General features: G+C 47.7%; 1 protein-coding gene across 2 annotated transcripts; it reads right to left on the bottom strand.

The window, feature by feature from the left end:
* Positions 1–1,682: 1,682 nt before the first annotated feature.
* Positions 1,683–21,264, bottom strand: pcdh10b (protocadherin 10b). 2 transcript variants are annotated; one of them, XM_072435484.1, is made up of 5 exons: positions 18,529–21,264; positions 11,997–12,055; positions 10,583–10,689; positions 6,252–6,581; positions 1,683–2,491 (listed from the first exon to the last, which is right to left on the bottom strand). In XM_072435484.1, the coding sequence occupies exons 1-5, from the start codon at positions 21,022–21,024 to the stop codon at positions 2,472–2,474; spliced, it is 3,012 nt and encodes a 1,003-aa protein (XP_072291585.1). In that variant the 5' UTR covers positions 21,025–21,264; the 3' UTR covers positions 1,683–2,471. The 2 variants fall into 2 exon arrangements, with proteins under 2 accessions (XP_072291585.1, XP_072291593.1); XM_072435492.1 differs by having other exon boundaries at positions 6,427–6,581; positions 18,529–21,263.
* Between the last annotated feature and the right edge of the window lie 909 nt (positions 21,265–22,173).

Genomic DNA, 22,173 nt, shown 5'->3' with positions numbered 1-22,173 from the left:
AAAGTGTACTATGTCACTTTTCTGGTGGGGTCCGACACCTGCTTGTCTCTATGGAGATTTGGGACTACATTACTTACATTACATATACTAAAGAATATAGTTGATTATCGATACTAGTCACAATAAAAAAAAATGCTCTTTTTTTAGGTAACTTTTTAGACAATAGATTTTATATTTTCAATACTAAATAATGATGCTTTCTGTATTAAACATTATGACATTACAACTTATTCTAGTTCTGATAAAGCTCAAAATGCATTAAAAGGTAAGGAAAGGTCAGAATTGATCCTGTTAAATTTAGATTTTGTACCTATGGTTCTTAACTCTTAAATATTCATAGATAAGTTATGACAATATACCTTATTATTTAATAATAATTTAAGTTATATATTTAAAAAAAGAATACATGCCCTAATTTACTAGTCCAAACCATGTCAAAAAGGAAAAGAAAACTAAAGACACAAAAATCAACTAGTTAGGAAGTTAACTCGATTCTCATTATGTTAAGTTGAAATCGTTTATTGATATTGATAATTATATTTGCTCAAATAAGTATTTAATTTTGAATACTTTTGACAACCTCACTGCTTTGAATTAAAGTCAGAACCAGAAAAGCTTTATTGCCATTTTCAGTGAATACAATTCACAAACTGTCCCACAGTATGGAAACACTGACCATATCTATCTCCATGGAGACAATAGAGACAAGCCTGTGATACCAGTCAGGTTACAGGGAGAGGTGACCTCGCTCAAGGACAGAATGTATGTTTTTCAGCTATTGTCATAAGCAATAGATACAGCTGTAATTAAATATATGCTATAGATTAATGCCATAATGTGTAACATTATAAGCAAAGCAATAGCCCCGCCATGGAGACAAGCAGAGAACGGACCCCTCACCAGAAAAGTTACGCAGTGCACCTAAGGAATATAGTTTACAAATGACTCACACCCAGGCAACGTTTGAGCTTCACTTTAACAAAACTTTAACACTTTTATAAGAACGGCACCTTCATTAGTCTTCATAAAGCATGAACAAAGACTTAGTAACTACTTACTTTAGGGGTTAGGGGAACAATCACAAAACTATCAGCTCATTAAGCTTTTGTTCATGTTTTATTAAAGTGAATTAAGGTGTAGTTAATATAAAGAGTTACCAACAAAACAACTGATATGGCCGTTATTTAAAAAAGTCTGTATCAGAACAAAACGAGATTCAAACTCAAGTATGACTTTACAATATAAAAATTCTTTGATTGTTAAACGAGTCACTTCTTTATGGAAGTGCATGTAAATACCCTCCGCCCCCAGAGGCCCCGTAGGGGGGCTAGGGGCCCGGAGCACTGACAGAGGTGGTGTCCTGTACACGTAAAGGGCTTTGTCTGTGGCTCCTCTCTCCAATGTGAGCGTCGCTTCCACTGCCCGCTTCAGTTCACCAGAACCAGACATGGCACAGCGGAACATGTCAAACTCAAAGTACTTAAAGAACCTGCTAATTCTTTAGCTCAATGCAAATGTACAATGATTGTAATCATTAAAACAACTTCCCTAAAGACTGGTGTCCACTGCAAAAATGTTTTGGTCTGATAAGATTTAAGAAAGTCACACTACAAGTGAGGTATTTAAAACATCACACACAGAATAACTCTGGAGGCTGTGTAGTGGTAACGTCACTATAGCTGTCCACTGAGGTTAGCACGACATGTTAGCAGTGTTTTGTGTTTGGAAGAGTTGCTAAATGAAAAATAAATCAAGAGATAAGGTCCTGTTATCAGCTGAACACTTCTGTGCTAGTGTTTACATTGGTCACATGTTTGTGGTCACGGTTGGTCACATGATTGCCCCACACTGTAGGATATGTGCTATCCACTCAACCACGAGCAGCACCAATCAGAAATCTTTCATCGCAGACGGCCAAGATTGTGCAGTGGACACTGGGCTTTAAGCATATCATCAAAATACTCCCAGCCATCTCCATCCAGAGGAACAAACTATCAGGATAATCCAGACAAGACTTGGTGAGCGTCCCAAACAGAAGTGGCACAATGATGGCTGTCCTTTTGGCATTCCTCCACATATGGCTGTTTCTCACGGGACAAGACACTGCGGTAGTTCCAGGGCGAGGCAGCGTGGCTGAACCGCGGGCGACGGGCAGTGGAAGCAAGGCGTCTGTTGTACACTTTGTAATAAAAAAACCTCAGTCAGTTCCGAGTCCAGTGCTGTAAACAGGCACACCAGATGAACAAACGAGCGTGTGATTGGTCCCTCCACTACAGCGCTCCACAGGGGGCGTCTCAGTCCGGCTGAGAGTCCGGCCTCACCCCGTTCTCCCCCGTACTCCCAACAGCACGCCGAGGCTGGCAGTGGTCCCGCTGAGGGGCTCCCGGGGGCCCTTGGTAGTGTGGAGTCTGTCTGGGCCGGGGCTGATTGTGCAAAGTCACGCTGTGTCTGGGATGTCCATACGGAATGAGCTAGCAAAGCCTTTTCCTCTCTGCAACAAACACAAAGACACATGGTTAGCACTCTCAGAAAAGGCTTTAAGGTCGGGCTAAAAGGTTCTAGCTCACAGCTTTTACCTCCTTACCATATGTTTTTTTTTTTTTTTTAGTGATAGATTAAACCTGCTTTATTTCTCAGTCTGTTTCCCATCATTTTAAAGTTCTGTTCTTGTATTTATGTGCTGGAAACTGCAGTGCCTGTCTCCCATTAAGACTTTCACACTGAATTGTGCAAATAAAAAAATTAAAATAAACATTCATTTCACACCTTTTAACAGGTTAGACAACACAATTCACTACAACGGAATGAACATCTTTTTTTTTTATCTCAAACAGATGAGGTAGGCAAGCTAGTGTCAAAAACACGTTGGGAATCCATGCAATAAATTACGCATGTATTTATAAATGTATTAATATTCACACACTACAGAGTGCCTCAGATTTCTTGCCGAGGGCTGTCACATCGTGTGGTAAAAATAACAAATCTATCTCATCATTTTCTGCATTTTACTGGCCTCGTCCTTGTACAGCACCCGTTGAACACCATTAATCCACTCTTGTCACAGTTTTGTGGCATAGCTAGAGGTAATCCAATCACTGTTACCTAGCAACCATACTATAAACAAGGGCCAATGCTCTGATAGTATTTTAGTGGTTATTATTTGACCTCTAAATCACTATTATGTCGTCAAAACACTGTATTTCCCTGCATTTCGGATGTGATTTGGTCATATAAAATAGAGAGAGGAATTCCTTTTTAGAACACAGTGCTACTCGCTGTCATTTTCCACTTTTCTTCACAAACGTCCACTTGACATATGTTATATTTCAAACTGTTAAAGGGCATGGCCAACTGTAGTTCCGTTGTCTGAGTTCCTGCACAGTACAGCTCGTTCCTTCACTTGAACGCTGCTCAACAGGCGGCACACATGAGCAGCGCACGGCGATGTCACGGATGGTGGGTGGGATGAGGTGAAGGGGGAGGAAGAGCCACATCCTCATCATAAAGGCGTCTGTGCGCAGTGATCCGAGCTGTGGGAAATGTGTCAGTGGATCACTAAAACTCAATCTCACCCGGCCAATTTATTTAGGACGAGCACAAAGGGCGGAGAAACAGATAAAAGACCAAATACCCCACTGTCTTCGGCCGTGCCCCCTCCTCTGCATCCCCCCTGAGTCTGAGCCCAAAGGGGGTAATAACAGGCCCCTCCCTGACCCCGGGCCTCACAACAAACAGCCCTGTGTATCATGGCTCCTGATAAGATTAAGGGCCCTCAGCCTTTTTAGTGTCATTCCTCTGGTACAGACTCAAACAGCCAGCCCCCGCCCTGGTCTGCTTCTGGGCTATTGTCCTCCCTCTGTGCGGGGCCCTCATTAGCATAGGGCCCTGTGATCCACTCGGAGCCCCTCACCAAGAGCCTCTCTGAGACAGCACAAGGGCACTGTTCATGGGAAACGATGACCTGACTGTGGGTGCCATGGAGACCACAAATGCATTCGTCACAAACAGATCAACCAACTGCACCAATAAAAGACTTATTTAAATAATGTAGAGAGCTAAACATGACATCAATTACAAGAGTTATTTGAATCAAAATTCATAAATGTTTATCCCTCTGAAATGATGCTGAAATCTGGCCATTCACCGACAGTCTCTTGACAGGCTGAGATATCCACAGGGTTATTATGGCCCTAATGAAGCAAACAAACACTGTGTCCAATAAGAGTCTCAAGTCACCTGACCAAAACAACACAGAAACTACAAGCAGTGGTCAGTGTTTCCGCTGACACTCACAAGACATCAGGGGAAGCACGGTCCAAGGGACATATCGTGTTTTCAATATTTTATGTGTGTGTTTTATTACAATCAGACTCATATTCACGGAGAAATTCATCTGATGCGGAAGTGAATCTAGACGCGGCAGAATACAAAGACACGTGGAGCGTGCACATGCGATATACAGCGATCTGCAGTTTAGAACCTGCTGCATTGATATGAAACTTTCTTGGCCAGACCTGACTCACGAGTCAAAAGACAACATGTGCATCACTGCCATGGACCATATTTCTGTGTAAAAGTGTTACAATGTCACACTCACTCGATAAGTAAGCACTCAGGAGCAGATGAACCAGATGTGAAGACACAGACACATGTAAATCAGCTCACACAGAGTCATCAAGGACAGAGGGGACAGTAGGAACAGCTGAGATGTGTTCTTTGTACGTTAGATTTCAAAACACTGTGTTTTATTACAATCCAACTCATATTCACTGAGATATTAGTCTAGCCCTGCGGTGCAACAGACCGCGAGATCCCGCATCACGACCGCATTTATTTATGTTTAAATATCTCATGTTACAACGTGGGCACCTGCGGTTTATTGACAGGTGCGGCCCGTATATGGACAAGTTCTATTTTCTTCATAAATATCGTGTGCGCTGCTTTTATTCAGGAGCGTTTTATAGCCCGAAAAGTACGGTAGTCTTGATTGTGGTCGCAGCTAAGGACAATGGTTTGAATAAATATTTTAGGGAATTTTTAACACTGAATTGACTTCAGGGTCAGTGGAATAAGATAGCCTTAATCATACTGTTCAATCAACAATGCCATAGGAGTGGAAATCAGGAATCAAAGTTTGAAATTCACTGAAGAAGCTGGACTAATGGCTCATGGATGAATAGCTCCATGACAACAGAGAAACTACAGTTCACTTGTGGCTGTAGAAGTTCATTTGAGGCTCACTGTTCCTCTCGACGAAGACCTTGGCCACCTTGGCCACGGGCCGGGCCTGAGGCGGGGAGTACAGGGAGTGGGGAGGGGCTCTGCTCCACTTCAAATAAAACTAGCAGTCTAGACCTGGCCTCGTCTTCATATAGTTCTATGGGCCACATGTAAAAGCCCATTTTAGGTTTGCTTAAAATACTGATTGCTGTCGACTCTGGCAAAAGGAATAACATGAAGCTGCCTTTAATATTGAATATTATAGGTGTCCCGTTGATCCAGCCGTGTGATGACAGTCAGCGCAGCAGCTAGAGCAAAGCAAGCAAGAGTGAGGCTAGGGTAAATATGACTACATTTGACTGGCTGTTTGTTGGCTACAGTGAGCTACAGAGATGCAGCTCATTGTGTGTCTAAAAAAGGCCTCTCAAAGCGCTGCTCCACAGGATCCTAATATCCTGAGTGCTGGGATGGAGGGGTATCTGTGTTACAACTGCTGTTTTCTGGAAATGGGCCATTTTGTAGTTCTCGGTTATCTCAACTATTTTGATCCACAGCTTCTGACTGAATGAGAATGAGATGTTCTGCTCTGCTGATTAAAAGCAGACATTTTAGTGCTCCTGCGTACTTTACCACTGAGCAGCCATTTTCATTCCACTCAGATGTCCACGCTGCAGCAGCACAATGGCCTCTGTGGTGCTTCAGTGTGTGTGTGTGTGTGTGTGTGTGTGTGCGCGTGTGTGTGTGCTTCAGGGGAAAGGATTTAAAAGGTTTTTTCAAAATATGAAAATGATCTATAAAGTCTATGAAGACAACCAGATCAAATCAGCTAATTTAGTTCTGTCTCTCAATTTAAAGCATGAGGAACATTTACAGAATTATTTGTTGAGTTAGAAAATAAAACAAAAAAGTTGTTCTTGTCAGTCCACCCTGGCCTAAAAGTCCTTCATTAGTCAAAAAATAATGTCCTGCACATGATCATGTAAATGTTCCTGCGCTGCTTGTATGGAGAGCAGAGGGGCCTGCATACTCACTTAAATAGGCAGGGGCATGGTTGGCTCTGGAGCTGGGCCTGTAGGCCTCCAGCTCGCTCCACGGGACAGTGCCATGCTGCGGGCTGGGGTGGTGATGATGGAGGTGACTGAGCGGCATCTCTTTGCCAAAGGTGGAGAATGACTGATCGGCCATGAGCTCGGGACAGGCTAATACCTCAGTGTCCGGGACAGCGTCCATGCCGGGCACGTGTAGGTTACTGCGATAGTCCGAGCCCTGCCGTTCTGCTGGAACGAAGGAGGGCATCCAGCAGCGGTCCGAGTGGCCCAGCGCCTTGCACTCCTCTGTGCAGTTGGAGAACAGGTCAGTACCTGCAGGAACATAAGGCCAGTTACAGCACATGACGAATCACAGAACAAACACACGCACACGTTCATGAGTGTGCAGCCTGTTGATCGTGTCGCTGTGGGAGCATTTCCCTCCAGGGCAAAAAGGCTTTCATTCAGAGCTGAAAAGGGATTCAATGTCTTCTTGATCTTCAAAGCCTGTTTTGTCAATTATTTCTATTAAAAAAGAGTTTCTTTATTCAGAAAACACTTGGCCACAGCTCTTCACAGGGTCACTGGATCACGCTCACACACCCACAGGCCCTGTCGCCCACACACCCACAGGCCCTGTCACCCACACACCCACAGGCCCTGTCACCCACACACCCACAGGCCCTGTCACCCACACACCCACAGGCCCACACCACTGCTTTGCATTCACACACATTTCCATAGCCAAATGCTCTTTCGGAAGCCTCTCAGTTCCAGGGTGAGGTGCAGGCAAATTCTGGAGGCGCAGGACCTCAGCAAACACAACACTGTCATAGATATCTGGGACCATCTTAACGCACACTAAAATGATTCAGGTTTGGTTCATTCTGAAGCACATGAGTCGTTAGTGGTGCTTTACAGCTCAGTTTAGCTTTAGCATGTGGGCTGACATTTACAGCGCTTTGTTAATGCGTTGTATTGTCTGAGGCTTTTCATGGTCACCTGTGCATGAATGAGCCTGAATACATGTTCGAGTTTCAAAGAGCTTGAAAGCGTGTGGTGTGGAGAGGCTGCAGGTGCTACATGTCCAAACGTGCACACTCACAGGCCTGGATTACCCAGCATTCCCAGCGCAGTTCAGGCCTTATGCAGATGTGGAGCAGAACTGATCAAAGCCTTTGTACGCTGCTCACAAAGCTGCGTGTGGTTAGCCCGGCCTGAGCAGGCCGCCGTAAACCCTAAGCTAACATGTATTTCCACTGCTCCATATGTTGAAGCCTCTGTTTGCATGTTTGTTGGGCTCATGTGTAGCTACAGGCCCAACTGTCCACAGCCATCAGGGCTAAGCCCTCCGCACAGATGATCAGGCTCTGTGTGTGTGCGCTGGTCAGCACACAGGGAATTTGCTTTGTTACAAAGCCGATTAATTTGGCTTGTCGTCACTAACAGCTTGGAAAAGTGCCCAGCTTCATAACAACAGGGATTCACATGAAATATTAAACACCACAGCAGAAATACACAGGATCTACTGAGGCGTGCAGCAGATCAGCGGCTGAAAGTGGTCAGGGTGCTTCAGCCATGCAGAGCACCACAGAGCAGCTAAAAAGGCACCTACAGAGCTCACCTCCAGAAAACACCTACAGAGCACACCTACAGAGCTCACCTCCAGAAAACACTTACAGAGCACAACTCCAGAAAACACCTACAGAGCACACCTACAGAGCTCACCTCCAGAAAACACTTACAGAGCACAACTCCAGAAAACACCTACAGAGCACACCTCCAGAGCTCACCTCCAGAAAACACTTACAGAGCACAACTCCAGAAAACACCTACAGAGCACACCTACAGAGCTCACCTACAGAAAACACCTACAGAGCTCACCTCCAGAAAACACCTCCAGAGCACACCTCCAGAAAACACCGACAGAGCACACCTCCAGAAAACACCTACAGAGCACACCTACAGAGTTCACCTCCAGAAAACACCTACAGAGTTCACCTCCAGAAAACACCTACAGAGTTCACCTCCAGAAAACACAGACAGAGCTCACCTCCAGAAAACACACACTACACACCAACACTTTTCAAGTTTATATTGGCTAATTGTGGTGTGTGCATGTGCGTGCGTGTGTGTATGTGTGTGCATGTGTGTGCGTGCGTGTGCATGTGTGTGTGTGCGTGTGCATGTGTGTGTGTGTGTGTGTGCATGTGCGCGTGTGTGTATATGTGCGTGTGTGTGTGTGTGTGTGTGCGTGTGTGTGTGTGTGTGCGTGCGTGTGTGTGTGCATGTGTGTGTGCGCGTGTGTGTATATGTGCGTGTGTGTGTGTGTGTGTGCATGTGTGCGTGTGTGTGCGTGCGTGTGTGTGTGACACTGTGTGTGTGTGTGTGTGTGTGTGTGCATGTGTGTGTGTGCGTGTGTGTGCGTGTGTGTGTGACACTGTGTGTGTGTGTGTGTGTGCATGTGCGCGTGTGCGTGCGTGTGTGTGTGCATGTGTGTGTGCGCGTGTGTGTATATGTGCGTGTGTGTGTGTGTGTGTGCATGTGTGCGTGTGTGTGCGTGCGTGTGTGTGTGACACTGTGTGTGTGTGTGTGTGTGCATGTGCGTGTGTGTGTGTGCGTGTGTGTGCGTGTGTGTGTGACACTGTGTGTGTGTGTGTGTGTGTGCATGTGCGCGTGTGCGTGTGCGTGTGCGTGCGTGTGTGTGTGTGTGCGTGTGTGTGTGTGCGCGCGTGTGTGTGTGTGACCCTGGCTCTGCTCCATGGCTCACATTATCCTCCAGATCGCGGCTGCTCTGGCTCAACCTGAAAGGCCTATAATAACCTTCATTTGGTAATTGGTATGCAGAGGTCTGAGAAATGAATTAGCAATCAGCGAGCTGTTACCGCGGCGATAACGTGCCATGCAGGCCTAAGGAGGAGTTTCTCAGGCTCCACGGCCCCTCCCTTCTGTGCTGCTTTGCCACTTTGGCCACAGTCTGTTAGGGTCCTGAGCCCAGAGGACAGCAAGACAAATATTCTACATGTAATCACAGCATTAAATAAAGCTTATCTTTTTATTTCTTAGTGTTCTAGATTAGATCAGGTCGTGTTCAGACCCACTGTGCTCAGCAGGTAAAGCCTCAAATAAGAAAACCAAGAGCAGACCATAGCAGCTTCACTTGGAAATGCAGTCTCAGTCAGAGAGCAGCTAACAGGCTTGTCTCAGCGCTGACAGACACGTTGGTTTAATATTAGTGTGATTAAAGAGTGATGCGGCTGGAGCGAGGCTCACTGCTGCTGACAAACTCAATTAGAAGTTGAGCGGTACAGACACACGCTGTGTACATCTAAGACAGCTATTATCCTGACCAAACAGAGCAGCCGTGACGTCGAGAGCGGAGCCACAATACGCCTCAAAGTCACAAACAACACACTTTTACTATAGACTATATTATATTTCAAAAGTCTCTGTTCATGTTTTATTTTGACACTGTTTGACCAGTAAATCAAGGCATTTAGTTTAAATATAACAAAAATATATTGTGTTAAAAAGTATATCATGTGATTTGATCATTTGATCATTTGACAAGCATTTGAATCATGTTAACTGCCTCGCTAAAGAAATCTGATTTGGGAAAAAATCTGAATTGAGTGTCAAGACTTTGCCGTTGTGGCTCAAAAAGAGAATGAACTGAAGAATGTATCCCACAGGAGCACGCACCACTTTGAAAAAAGCTTTGGGATCAATGAAGTATCTAGGTATCTATCTAACTCCCATTTTAATGTTGTATAGGACAAATAATGATAGTGCTGGATTGCATAGTGTGATGTGTTAATGATGTTAGTGTGCAGAGCCTGGTGCATTAGTGTGTGGACAAATGAATGGGCTCTTTAGCACAGCTCTGTGTCGCCGTGCCAGCAGAGCCTCTTACAAAGCAGCTCACGTCCCCAGGGCTCCAAGACATCAGCGACATTAACAGAGCTCAAATCTACCAACCAGCCAGTGAAGCGCACCCACTGAGCGAGTCACACACACACACACACACACACACACACACACACACACACAGGCTCAGACCATCTCCGCACGGCCTGTCCCACTGCTGAATACACACTTATATCTGTGCGTCTGTGTCAGGTTCAGTGTCCTAAAGCAATCGTCCGAGATGTTCTGTGGATACAGTGTATGCACGAGTGTGTGTGTGTGTGTGTGTGTGTGTGTGTGTGTGTGTGTGTGTGACTCGCTCAGTGAAAGTCGCTCAGTCTTTTTCCTGTGTCTCCAGTGACTTCATGTGGTTTTGTTAGAATACTTCAAATGGTAGCAGTAGTAGTATTAGTATTAGTATTTCTGACCAGAGGAGTGTCCCCGGTGTGTGGCGTCATGGTCGCTGTCCCCCTGCTCACTGTCTCCATGGCCACTGTCCTTGGAGCTGACCAGGTCTGCCTCCTGGAACGCTGAGCTGAAACACAAGCGCTGATGTTACAGGATGTTAAAGGATGTTACAGGATGTTACAGGGCGTCACAGGGTGTCACAGCGTGTTACAGGGCGTCACATAGCAATACAGAGTGCCACAGGGCACCACAGGGCGTTACAGGACGTCACAGGGCTTCACAGGGCGTTACAGGGCATTACAGGACGTCACAGGAAGTCACAGGACGTCACAGAGCGTCACAGGACGTCACAGGACATCACAGAGCGTCACAGGGCATCACATGGCAATACAGAGTGTCACATTGCGTCACAGGACATCACAGAGCGTCACAGGGCAATACAGAGCGTCACAGGGCAATACAGAGCATCACAGGGCAATACAGAGCGTCACAGGGCAATACAGAGCATCACAGGGCAATACAGAGCGTCACAGGGCAATACAGAGCATCACAGGGCAATACAGAGCATCACAGGGCAATACAGAGCGTCACAGGGCAATACAGAGCATCACAGGGCAATACAGAGCGTCACAGGGCAATACAGAGCATCACAGGGCAATACAGAGCGTCACAGGGCAATACAGAGCGTCACAGGGCAACACAGAGCATCACAGGGCAATACCGAGCATCACAGGACGTCACAGGGCGTCACAGGGCGTCATAGGACGTCACAGGGCGTCATAGGACGTCACAGGGTGTCATAGGACGTCACAGGGCGTCACATGGCAATACAGAGTGTCACAGGGCGTCACAGGGCGTCATAGGACGTTACATGTAACTGTGATATGGAGTATGTGAATTTATGACAGCACACATTCGGTGTGGCATAGTTTCAATAAACTTCATTATTTCCATCCAGTGTCGTTATTCCTCACACAGATCTTCAGTATGTCATTATTCCTCCCACAGATCTTCAGAGTGTCATTATTCCTCCCACAGATCTTCAGAGTGTCATTATTCCTCCCACAGATCTTCAGTGTGTCATTATTCCTCACACAGATCTTCAGTGTGTCGTTATTCCTCACACAGATCTTCAGTGTCATTATTCCTCACACAGATCTACAGTGTGTCATTATTCCTCTCACAGATCTTCAGTGTGTCGTTATTCCTCACACAGATCTTCAGTGTGTCGTTATTCCTCACACAGATCTTGCATTGATGGAGTGACCACTGCATCTGACACTTCTCAAACACACTGAAATACTTTCCATGACCACAGATTTGTCTTTCCACATGGTTGTTTCAGACATGAGAATCCACTCACTTCATCAGTCAGGTTCAAATAGATTTGATTAGCTGAATTGTGTGCAGTTGTGTGCTTGTTTTGTGTTGTACCTGTTTACTCGTCTGGGCCGGTCCACCAGGTAGCTGAGCTCGGAGCGCGGGTGTTTGCTCTGAAACATACACAGCAGCAGCGAGGTAAGTGTGAGCTACTTAAACACACACACACACACACATACACTTTCCCCTGAGGGTTTAATTACACATGTTTTATTACTAAACAAAAATGAACTCTAACTTAAAACTTGGCCTGGTGGCTTCACCCGCTTGTCTCCATGGAGAAGTTTTAGTCATTTAGTTGAATAACCGGCCAATGGAGTTCTGCGAGGTCCGCGAGGCAAAGTGTCCTGTCCGTTTGCATGGCGTTCGTAAGGACCCGGTTTTGGTGTGAGTGAAAAATGAGTAACTACACGGACGGTCGGCGTGGAAATGAGCGGGATTCCTACTGTCTGCAGCCACTTAAACACACCGATTATAAATACTTCCAACAAATACTGCCTGCGTGCGTCTCATTTCCGTGCACACAGGAAGTATAATCCCAGTTTCAGTGGACTAATTGTTTTATTGGGCTCGTAAGGATGAATATGGATCAGAGACTGGAGCCTTACACTAAACCCACTGTTCATGAGTGCTTTTGTGTATAACTGATCTCTGGGTTTGGTCAGTGTACTTAGGGTCGGATCATCGACATACTTAATAGTGTGGATATTGTGGATCATTCCAGGCAAAGCAGTAACATCTCCATGGAGACCAGCAGGTGACAGATCATCCTCCAAAACCTTGTCTCTAACCTTCACATAAATGAACTATTTTGTTGATCCCATCAACAAAATAGTGTGAGTGTCACAGTGTAATAACATATGTGATGAATCCCCCCAGGGGCCGCAGTCCCCCGAGTGAGCTCACACTGTGATTTTGGGCGTTACAATAATAAATTTAATTGAATTGAAACATAAACATCCAGATTTTGATGGATTTATGTTTTTTAAGGCAAGGCATTGCAGGCAAACCCCTATGATTTTAATATGTTGTTTTTTGGTCAGTTTGCTCTCATAAGCACTTTCACGCTGCTCCAGTCTGCTACTAAAGCTGTTTTTCTTTTTCACTTAATCCACTTCATCCAGAGATTTCTCTGGAACATTGTAACTTCAAAGGCCGTTTTCTCCTCCCACAGAGACATAAAGATCAGCCCTTAAAGTCGCACCAACACACACCAAAACTTTACAGTCTTGAACCCAACAAGTCTGAGGGATTGAACAGAAAGATTTGTTTTGTTCCAACACAAATTCCCTGTAATAAAAGTGTAAAAAATAATGTAATATGTCACAAAATGAAGGAAAACATTTAAATTTTCAGATTTGAATGTCCCAAATATGTGACATTTTGGCAAATTTTTACGCACAAATGAAAAACGTGTAATACATATTTCTTACAGTTGTGTAAGTAAACTTTAGTAGAAGCTTCAAATTGATATATTTAAATGTAAATGTCTTTCCTTTTCACCTGCAGTGTCTCGCCTTAAATGTGTTGAACTGTAATTAACCTCAATTTTCACCAAAACAACACTTATCATACTGCTTTTGGAGATATTACTGTCATTCATATTTCAATGCTGGCCTTTGTTTGCAGATAATTTATTAGGATTAACTTTAAACCCATTTGATAATAATCAGTCTCTCCAAGTGTTGTATTCAGGAAGGCAGCGTGTCCAAATGTGCATACTGTCAGGAATGTTGTTTTGAATATATGCAAAATCTTAATATTGAGTTAATTGTTCAAAGTAACAAATACTACAAAAAGAGCTGATTCAAAATAAAAGTACAGTTATATGTTGTAAATTTACAAATAAAAGTATAAGATGATATTTCTGCACGTTTGTGACTCATTTGACAGACATTTCACATTTGTCCGTTTATTAAACCTCAACTTTACGTTTAGTGATGTTTAGTCTTTGCTGAATTGACATAATATCGTCCAACTTTGGGTGAATGAACAAAGAACAAAAACATTGACAGGAGGAGGGAACATTTGATCAGAAGAGGAGAATATGTGAATGTATATTTACTAAGCTGCACTTCAGTGTGTTTTATGTGACACTCACAAATAAACCTCAAACATGCTTTATAAATTAGACTTGCGCATATATTTATCTAAAAATATATATATATTTCTAAAAATAAATATCTTGATCTTTTTGGAGTATGATAACAATAGTAAGACACCTTAAACATTAGTTGAGGTTTCATTAACAGACAAATGTTAAATGTAAAATGAATAACAAAAGCACATAAATATCACCTTATTCTCTTATTTGAAAGTTTATTTTAATCAGCTCTTTAAGTAGCATTTTACGATAAACAATATACTCAAAATTCAACTTGTGCATATGTTCAAATGTCCCTGCCGTGTCCCTGCCGTGTCCCTGCCATGACCCCGTGACCCCTGACCTGTTTGTAAACATGCAGTTATGGTTATCCCGGGACCACGCAGGCTGCTCCGGTGTAATCTGAGTGTTTCACTCCATTTGTTCCACCGCTCTCATCAACACTCTGAGCTGAGACGTGACATTTACCCACTACCCCTGAACGCAACACACACACTGCTCTGACACACACTCCTCTGACAGACACTCCTATGACACACACTCCTCTGTCCTCTGACACACACTCCTCTGACACACACTCCTCTGTCCTCTGACACACACTCCTATGACACACACTCCTCTGTCCTCTGACACACACTCCTCTGACACACACTCCTCTGACACACACTCCTCTGTCCTCTGACACACACTCCTCTGTCCTCTGACACACACTCCTCTGTCCACTGACACACACTCCTCTGACACACACTCCTCTGACACACACTCCTCTGTCCTCTGACACACACTTCTCTGTCCTCTGACACACACTCCTCTGTCCTCTGACACACACTCCTCTGACACACACTCCTCTGTCCTCTGACACACACTCCTATGACACACACTCCTCTGTCCTCTGACACACACTCCTCTGACACACACTCCTCTGACACACACTCCTCTGTCCTCTGACACACACTCCTCTGTCCTCTGACACACACTCCTCTGTCCACTGACACACACTCCTCTGACACACACTCCTCTGACACACACTCCTCTGTCCTCTGACACACACTCCTCTGTCCTCTGACACACACTCCTCTGTCCTCTGACACACACTCCTCTGTCCACTGACACACACTCCTCTGTCCTCTAACACACACTCCTCTGTCCACTGACACACACTCCTCTGACAGACACTCCTATGACACACACTCCTCTGTCCTCTGACACACACTCCTCTGTCCTCTGACACACACTCCTCTGACACACACTCCTCTGACACACACTCCTCTGTCCTCTGACACACACTCCTCTGTCCACTGACACACACTCCTCTGTCCACTGACACACACACTCCTCTGTCCTCTGACACACACTCCTCTGTCCTCTGACACACACTCCTCTGTCGTCTGACACACACTCCTCTGTCCACTGACACACACTCCTCTGACAGACACTCCTCTGATACACACTCCTCTGTCCTCTGACACACACTCCTCTGTCCACTGACACACACTCCTCTGACAGACACTCCTATGACACACACTCCTCTGTCCTCTGACACACACTCCTCTGTCCACTGACACACACTCCTCTGTCCTCTGACACACACTCCTCTGTCCTCTGACACACACTCCTCTGTCCTCTGACACACACTCCTCTGATACACACTCCTCTGTCCTCTGACACACACTCCTCTGTCCTCTGACACACACTCCTCTGTCCTCTGACACACACTCCTCTGATACACACTCCTCTGTCCTCTGACACACACTCCTCTGTCCACTGACACACACTCCTCTGTCCTCTGACACACACTCCTCTGTCCTCTGACACACAGTCCTCTGTCCTCTGACACACACTCCTCTGTCCTCTGACACACACTCCTCTGATACACACTCCTCTGTCCTCTGACACACACTCCTCTGACACACACTCCTCTGTCCTCTGACACACACTCCTCTGACACACACTCCTCTGTCCTCTGACACACACTCCTCTGATACACACTCCTCTGTCCTCTGACACACACTCCTCTGTCCTCTGACACACACTCCTCTGACACACACTCCTCTGTCCTCTGACACACACTCCTCTGACACACACTCCTCTGTCCTCTGACACACACTCCTCTGATACACACTCCTCTGTCCTCTGACACACACTCCTCTGTCCTCTGACACACACTCCTCTGACACACACTCCTCTGTCCTCTGACACACACTCCTCTGACACACACTCCTCTGTCCTCTGACACACACTCCTCTGATACACACTCCTCTGTCCTCTGACACACACTCCTCTGTCCTCTGACACACACTCCTCTGACACACACTCCTCTGTCCTCTGACACACACTCCTCTGACACACACTCCTCTGTCCTCTGACACACACTCCTCTGACACACACTCCTCTGTCCTCTGACACACACTCCTCTGACACACACTCCTCTGTCCTCTGACACACACTCCTCTGATACACACTCCTCTGTCCTCTGACACACACTCCTCTGTCCTCTGACACACACTCCTCTGACACACACTCCTCTGTCCTCTGACACACACTCCTCTGTCCTCTGACACACACTCCTCTGATACACACTCCTCTGTCCTCTGACACACACTCCTCTGTCCACTGACACACACTCCTCTGTCCTCTGACACACACTCCTCTGTCCTCTGACACACAGTCCTCTGTCCTCTGACACACACTCCTCTGTCCTCTGACACACACTCCTCTGATACACACTCCTCTGTCCTCTGACACACACTCCTCTGACACACACTCCTCTGTCCTCTGACACACACTCCTCTGACACACACTCCTCTGTCCTCTGACACACACTCCTCTGATACACACTCCTCTGTCCTCTGACACACACTCCTCTGTCCTCTGACACACACTCCTCTGACACACACTCCTCTGTCCTCTGACACACACTCCTCTGACACACACTCCTCTGTCCTCTGACACACACTCCTCTGATACACACTCCTCTGTCCTCTGACACACACTCCTCTGTCCTCTGACACACACTCCTCTGACACACACTCCTCTGTCCTCTGACACACACTCCTCTGACACACACTCCTCTGTCCTCTGACACACACTCCTCTGATACACACTCCTCTGTCCTCTGACACACACTCCTCTGTCCTCTGACACACACTCCTCTGACACACACTCCTCTGTCCTCTGACACACACTCCTCTGACACACACTCCTCTGTCCTCTGACACACACTCCTCTGATACACACTCCTCTGTCCTCTGACACACACTCCTCTGACACACACTCCTCTGTCCTCTGACACACACTCCTCTGATACACACTCCTCTGTCCTCTGACACACACTCCTCTGTCCTCTGACACACACTCCTCTGACACACACTCCTCTGTCCTCTGACACACACTCCTCTGACACACACTCCTCTGTCCTCTGACACACACTCCTCTGATACACACTCCTCTGTCCTCTGACACACACTCCTCTGTCCTCTGACACACACTTCTCTGACACACACTTCTCTGACACACACTTCTCTGACACACACTTCTCTGACACACACTTCTCTGACACACACAGGAACACTGGGGGAAAGTCAATTACTGCTCATACTGTAACCTTTAGAGCGTAGAGCTACATTTACTTTACCACTATATTTTTCATATGGACTAAAAAGTATTAGTATATTTTCCTGTGGTTTAGATCTGCTGAGATGGCTGAGGGTTTTGTGTGTTTTTTTTAAGAATTTTGAAGTCATCAAATGAAGACTACATTTTAGAGTTCAAGCTTTGAGCAAACAAAATGAGGCTGTATTAATAAACATGATGAGGAAAATTGCTTCTAAACTAAAACTCTGCTTCTGACTAAAAATCAATCTTTAATAAGATCACAATTTGACTGCTTCTCTTCCAGCTTGTTTTCATGAAAAGTGTTCTTTTGGCAGTAACATTCCACAGTGGGGCATTAAACTGATTGTCGCGAATGTTTCGAGGTATATGGTTTCAACTTTCTGTTTCCATAGAATTGTGCAGGTGAATTTCCACCTCCAGTACATTTATTTAATATAATACTTTTACTTGAGTAGTTTTACTCCTGCCTGTACTTTGTACTTTTCCCAACAGTGGTCAGGAAATACAGTATTTATCTCCTCCAGGACACACCATCCTCATTAGGTCTAGGATTAGATGGCCAATATAACAAAACATAAGTGAATGTTGTTTAGTCCATTCACATTTATTAGTTATTCAAGGCTCTACTAATACTTTAAAACATGCTGACAAGCAAGGCTAAAACAGGACTAAACCTGGGACTGAACCTGGACCAAACCAGGGACTAAACCGAGCCGTAAACGGGACAAACCCAGGACTAATATCATACCACTCGTATCTGATTGTATATAATATGAGACGTGTGTATAATCTGATTATGTCTCTACTTCTACACTAAACCTGATCTCACACTCGGACACTCGGACACTCGGACACAGGCGCGCTCACCTCGGACAGGAGGCTGCCGTTGGAGATGATGTCGGGCTGCGGGTCCGTGTAGCCGGTGCCGATGCCTCCACACGGGTTGTGCTCCTCGGTACTGCGCGTGGGGCTGCACGGCTTGAGGAACATCAGATCAGTCTTGGCGGACTCGGGGGTGAGGCAGACCTGGTAGCAGTAGTTCTGGTTCTGGTGGTGAGAGCCAAAGTTCCCGGACTCCTCCACCGGGACCTGCGCGGCCCCAGGCCCGCTCACGTTAACGGCACTTTGCACCAGCATGATGTCGGACTTACTCAACTTCTTCTTGCGGCCCCTGGTCTGGCGCGAGCAGCAGGAGCCCAGGCAGCAATCACTGGTCAGACACGTGACCATGTTGATCTTCTGCTTCTTCTGACAGCGCACTGCCAGCACGATCATCACGAGGAGGAAGACGAAGGAGAGTGAGCCCAGCGCGATGATGAGGATCAGGGTCAGGTCTAGGGCCCCGTCTTTGGTCTTGGCTCCCCCGCGGTCCAGGCCCCGGCCCTCAGCCACACTGTCCACCAGGACCACCTGCACGCTGGCGCTGGAGGAGAGCGGCGGCTGCCCGTGGTCCCGTACTTCGATCAGCAGCTCGTACTGCTGGTGCGGGTCCCGTTTGGGGGAGATCCTCCGGGCGGTCCTCAGCTCACCCGTCCTCCAGTCCATACGGAACATGGCGTTCTCGTTGCCTCTCTGGATGCTGTAGGACAGGCGCGCGTTCTCTCCGTCATCCGCGTCCATTGCCACCACGCGCGTCACTAGGTACCCGGGCTCCGCGGACCGGGGCAGGGGCTCCCGGGCCGTGCCGTTCTTCCCCAAAGGCGCAAGAACCGAGGGGGCATTGTCGTTCTGGTCCACGATGATAACTTTGACGGTGGCGTTGGAGGAGAGCTGCGGGACCCCTGAGTCCTGGGCCTGGACCATGAAGCTGAACTCCTTGAGCTGTTCGTAGTCGAAGGAGCGCAGCGCGTACACGTAACCCGTGTCCTCGTTAATGGACACGTAGGTCTTGACTGACATGCCCTGGATGTCACACTCCAAAATAGAGTAATTGATGAGTGCGTTAGGGCCCATATCGGGGTCCTGCGCGGTCACGGCATGAATGTACGCTCCCGGCACGTTGTTTTCTGTCACGTACACGTCATAAACTGTCTGCGTAAATGTGGGCGCATTGTCGTTTTCATCCGACACCTGCACGCGGATAGATTTACTGGTGGCCAATGAGGGTGAGCCCTTGTCCCGCGCCACGACAGTCACGGAGTATGAGTCCGCCTGCTCCCGGTTCAGTGCTCCGTCCGTGACGATGGTGTAGTAGTTTTTGAAGGAGGACTTGAGTTTGAACGGGACGTCACCTAATATCTCCACGTGCACCTGGCCGTTCTCCTCTGCGTCTTTGTCCGTGACGCTGAGCAGCGCGATGACCGTGCCCGGGGCCGCTCTCTCGTTCACGGACTCGGTCACTGTACTAAACGTGATCTCCGGGGCATTGTCGTTCACGTCCGTGACTTTGACGAGCACTTTACAGTGTGCCGGGATGGCGTTGGGCCCCTGGTCCCGGGCCTGGACAAAGATCTGGTACAGTCCGCTCTCCTCAAAGTCCACCTCCCCGCGCACCTCCACGCGCCCGGTGTGCGGCTCGATGCTGAACAGCTCCTTGACGCGACTGGAGATGTGGTTACTGAACGCGTACACCACCTCTCCGTTCTGACCCTCGTCCTGGTCCGAGGCGTTGAGCTGGATGAGCAGCGTGCCCGCGGGCGCGTTCTCCGCCAGACTCACGCTGTACACGGGCTGCTCAAACACGGGCACGTTATCGTTAGAATCCAGCACTTTGACCACCAGCAGAGCGGTGCCCGTGCGCGGAGGCTGCCCCCCGTCCACAGCCGTCAGCACGTAGCGGTGCGCCGCCTGCTGCTCCCGGTCCAACGACCGCTCCAGAACCAGCTCCGCAAAGCGGTTCCCGTCGCTCTGCGTCTGTACGTCCAGGTGAAAGTAGTTGTTTGTAGTGATGTCGTACGTGCGTAAAGCGTTGGAACCCACGTCCGGGTCGAAAGCGCTTTCGAGTGGAAAGCGCGTTCCCGGAGTTGCGCTCTCGGAGATCTCCACTGTGATGTCTGTCTCGGGGAAGCTCGGCGGGTTGTCGTTAATGTCCACCACCTCGATCTCCACTCGGAAGAGCTCCAGGGGATCCTCCAGAAACACCTCTATGTTGAGCTGGCAGCTCGCGCTCTGCTTACAGATCTGCTCGCGGTCGATCTTACTGGCCACAAACAGCACCCCGTTCTCCAGGTTGACCTCCAGGTACGGGCTGCGGGAGTTGGGCACCACTTGGAACCGCCGAGACTCGAGTTTGGTCAGGTCCAGCCCCAGGTCCTCTGCAATATTCCCAACAAACGTGCCGTGTTCCGCCTCCTCCGGCACCGAGTAGCGGATCTGTCCGAGTACTCCATCCGCGAGGCACAGCGCGAACAGCAGCACAATCATCGCCGGGGAAAAGCGCACTTGGTGAAAAGAGCAGAAGCGATTCGAGCGCACGGCACCGCGTCACTGCGCACTCTCCATGTCCAGCTCCAAAGTCCGGCTCTGTAGCGGTCCCATCAGAGAGCGTCACTACAGCGCGTCTCCGTGCGTCAATGCCGCATCAACCCAAAAGTGTCACATCCCTGAGGCGGCGCCAACTGCTCTAGAATCCGCTCAGTGCACGAGGGTCCGCGCTCTGCCGCTCTGTGCCGTTCTGTGCCGCGCTCTGCCGCTCTGTGCCGCGGTCCACTCTGCTCTGAGTACACTCACGTCCCTGTGTCTCTCTCCCACCGCCGCCCCCGCGCACACGCAGCCCCAGAACAGGCTGGGATTGGACACGAGAGCTTTCAGTCAGCACATGGCTCCACCCCACACCCCCCATGAGCATTCTCTCTCTCCCCCTCTCCCTCTTTCCTCTTTATTCTTCCCTCTCCCCCTCTTCCTCTTTCTTCTGTATTCTTCCCTCTCCCCCTTTCCCTCTCTCTCCCTCTCTATCCTTCTCTCACCCCCTCTCCCTCCCTCTCACTTCCTTGACCCCTCTCTCTCATTCCTCTTGCTCACCCCCCTCCCCTCTTCCTCCCTTTTTTTCCGGCCCTCTCTCCCTCTATTTCTTCCCTCTCCCTTGCTCTCGCACACACATCCCCTCTCTCTCCTCGCTCTCTCTTTCGCTCTTCCTCACTCTCTATTCTCTCCCTCCCTCTTTCTTCCCGTTCCTCTCTCCCCCTCTATCTCTTCTGACTCCCTCGCCCGCTTCTCTCTCTCTCGGTCCTTCTGAGCCCAGTCCCCTGGCTTGTGGGAGCCCTGGAAGCCCTGGCTCCATGTGGAGATGTTGATAGTCTGCATCATAGTCTCCGTAAGTGTCACTGGAGGTGCACACTGTGGCACAAAACAACCAAAGTCTCCCACCACATCGTGAGGAAGGGAACTGGAGGAGGCAGCGGCAAATTATTTGTTTTATCAAAGCAACAATGTTTTCTTACCATCTATTCTTTCCATAATTAATAAAAATGTGTTCACCTTTTCTTATGTTCATTTTCTTCTCTGTTCATTTATTATGCATCTTATTTGATAACTCAGTCCACTTAGTTGTGTAAAAAAAGTGTGTTCACTTTG

The sequence above is a fragment of the Eucyclogobius newberryi genome, unplaced genomic scaffold (genome assembly GCF_026437365.1).
Source record: "Eucyclogobius newberryi isolate DKJ021-1_F unplaced genomic scaffold, fEucNew1.0.hap1 SCAF_11, whole genome shotgun sequence".
In the NCBI taxonomy this organism is placed as follows: Eukaryota; Metazoa; Chordata; class Actinopteri; order Gobiiformes; family Gobiidae; genus Eucyclogobius; species Eucyclogobius newberryi.
This window is presented reverse-complemented; position numbering and strand designations above follow the sequence as displayed.

What these genes read in the sequence shown, in the direction of transcription:
- pcdh10b (XM_072435484.1), bottom strand. Translation starts at nt 21,024, where the DNA reads ATGATTGTGCTGCTGTTCGCGCTGTGCCTCGCGGATGGAGTACTCGGA. An exon ending in ACGGCAGCCTCCTGTCCGAG is followed by an intron (nt 12,056 to 18,528) that starts GTGAGCGCGCCT and finishes TGTATGTTTCAG; the next exon opens with AGCAAACACCCGCGCTCCGA. An exon ending in ACACCGGGGACACTCCTCTG is followed by an intron (nt 6,582 to 10,582) that starts GTCAGAAATACT and finishes ATGTTCCTGCAG; the next exon opens with GTACTGACCTGTTCTCCAAC.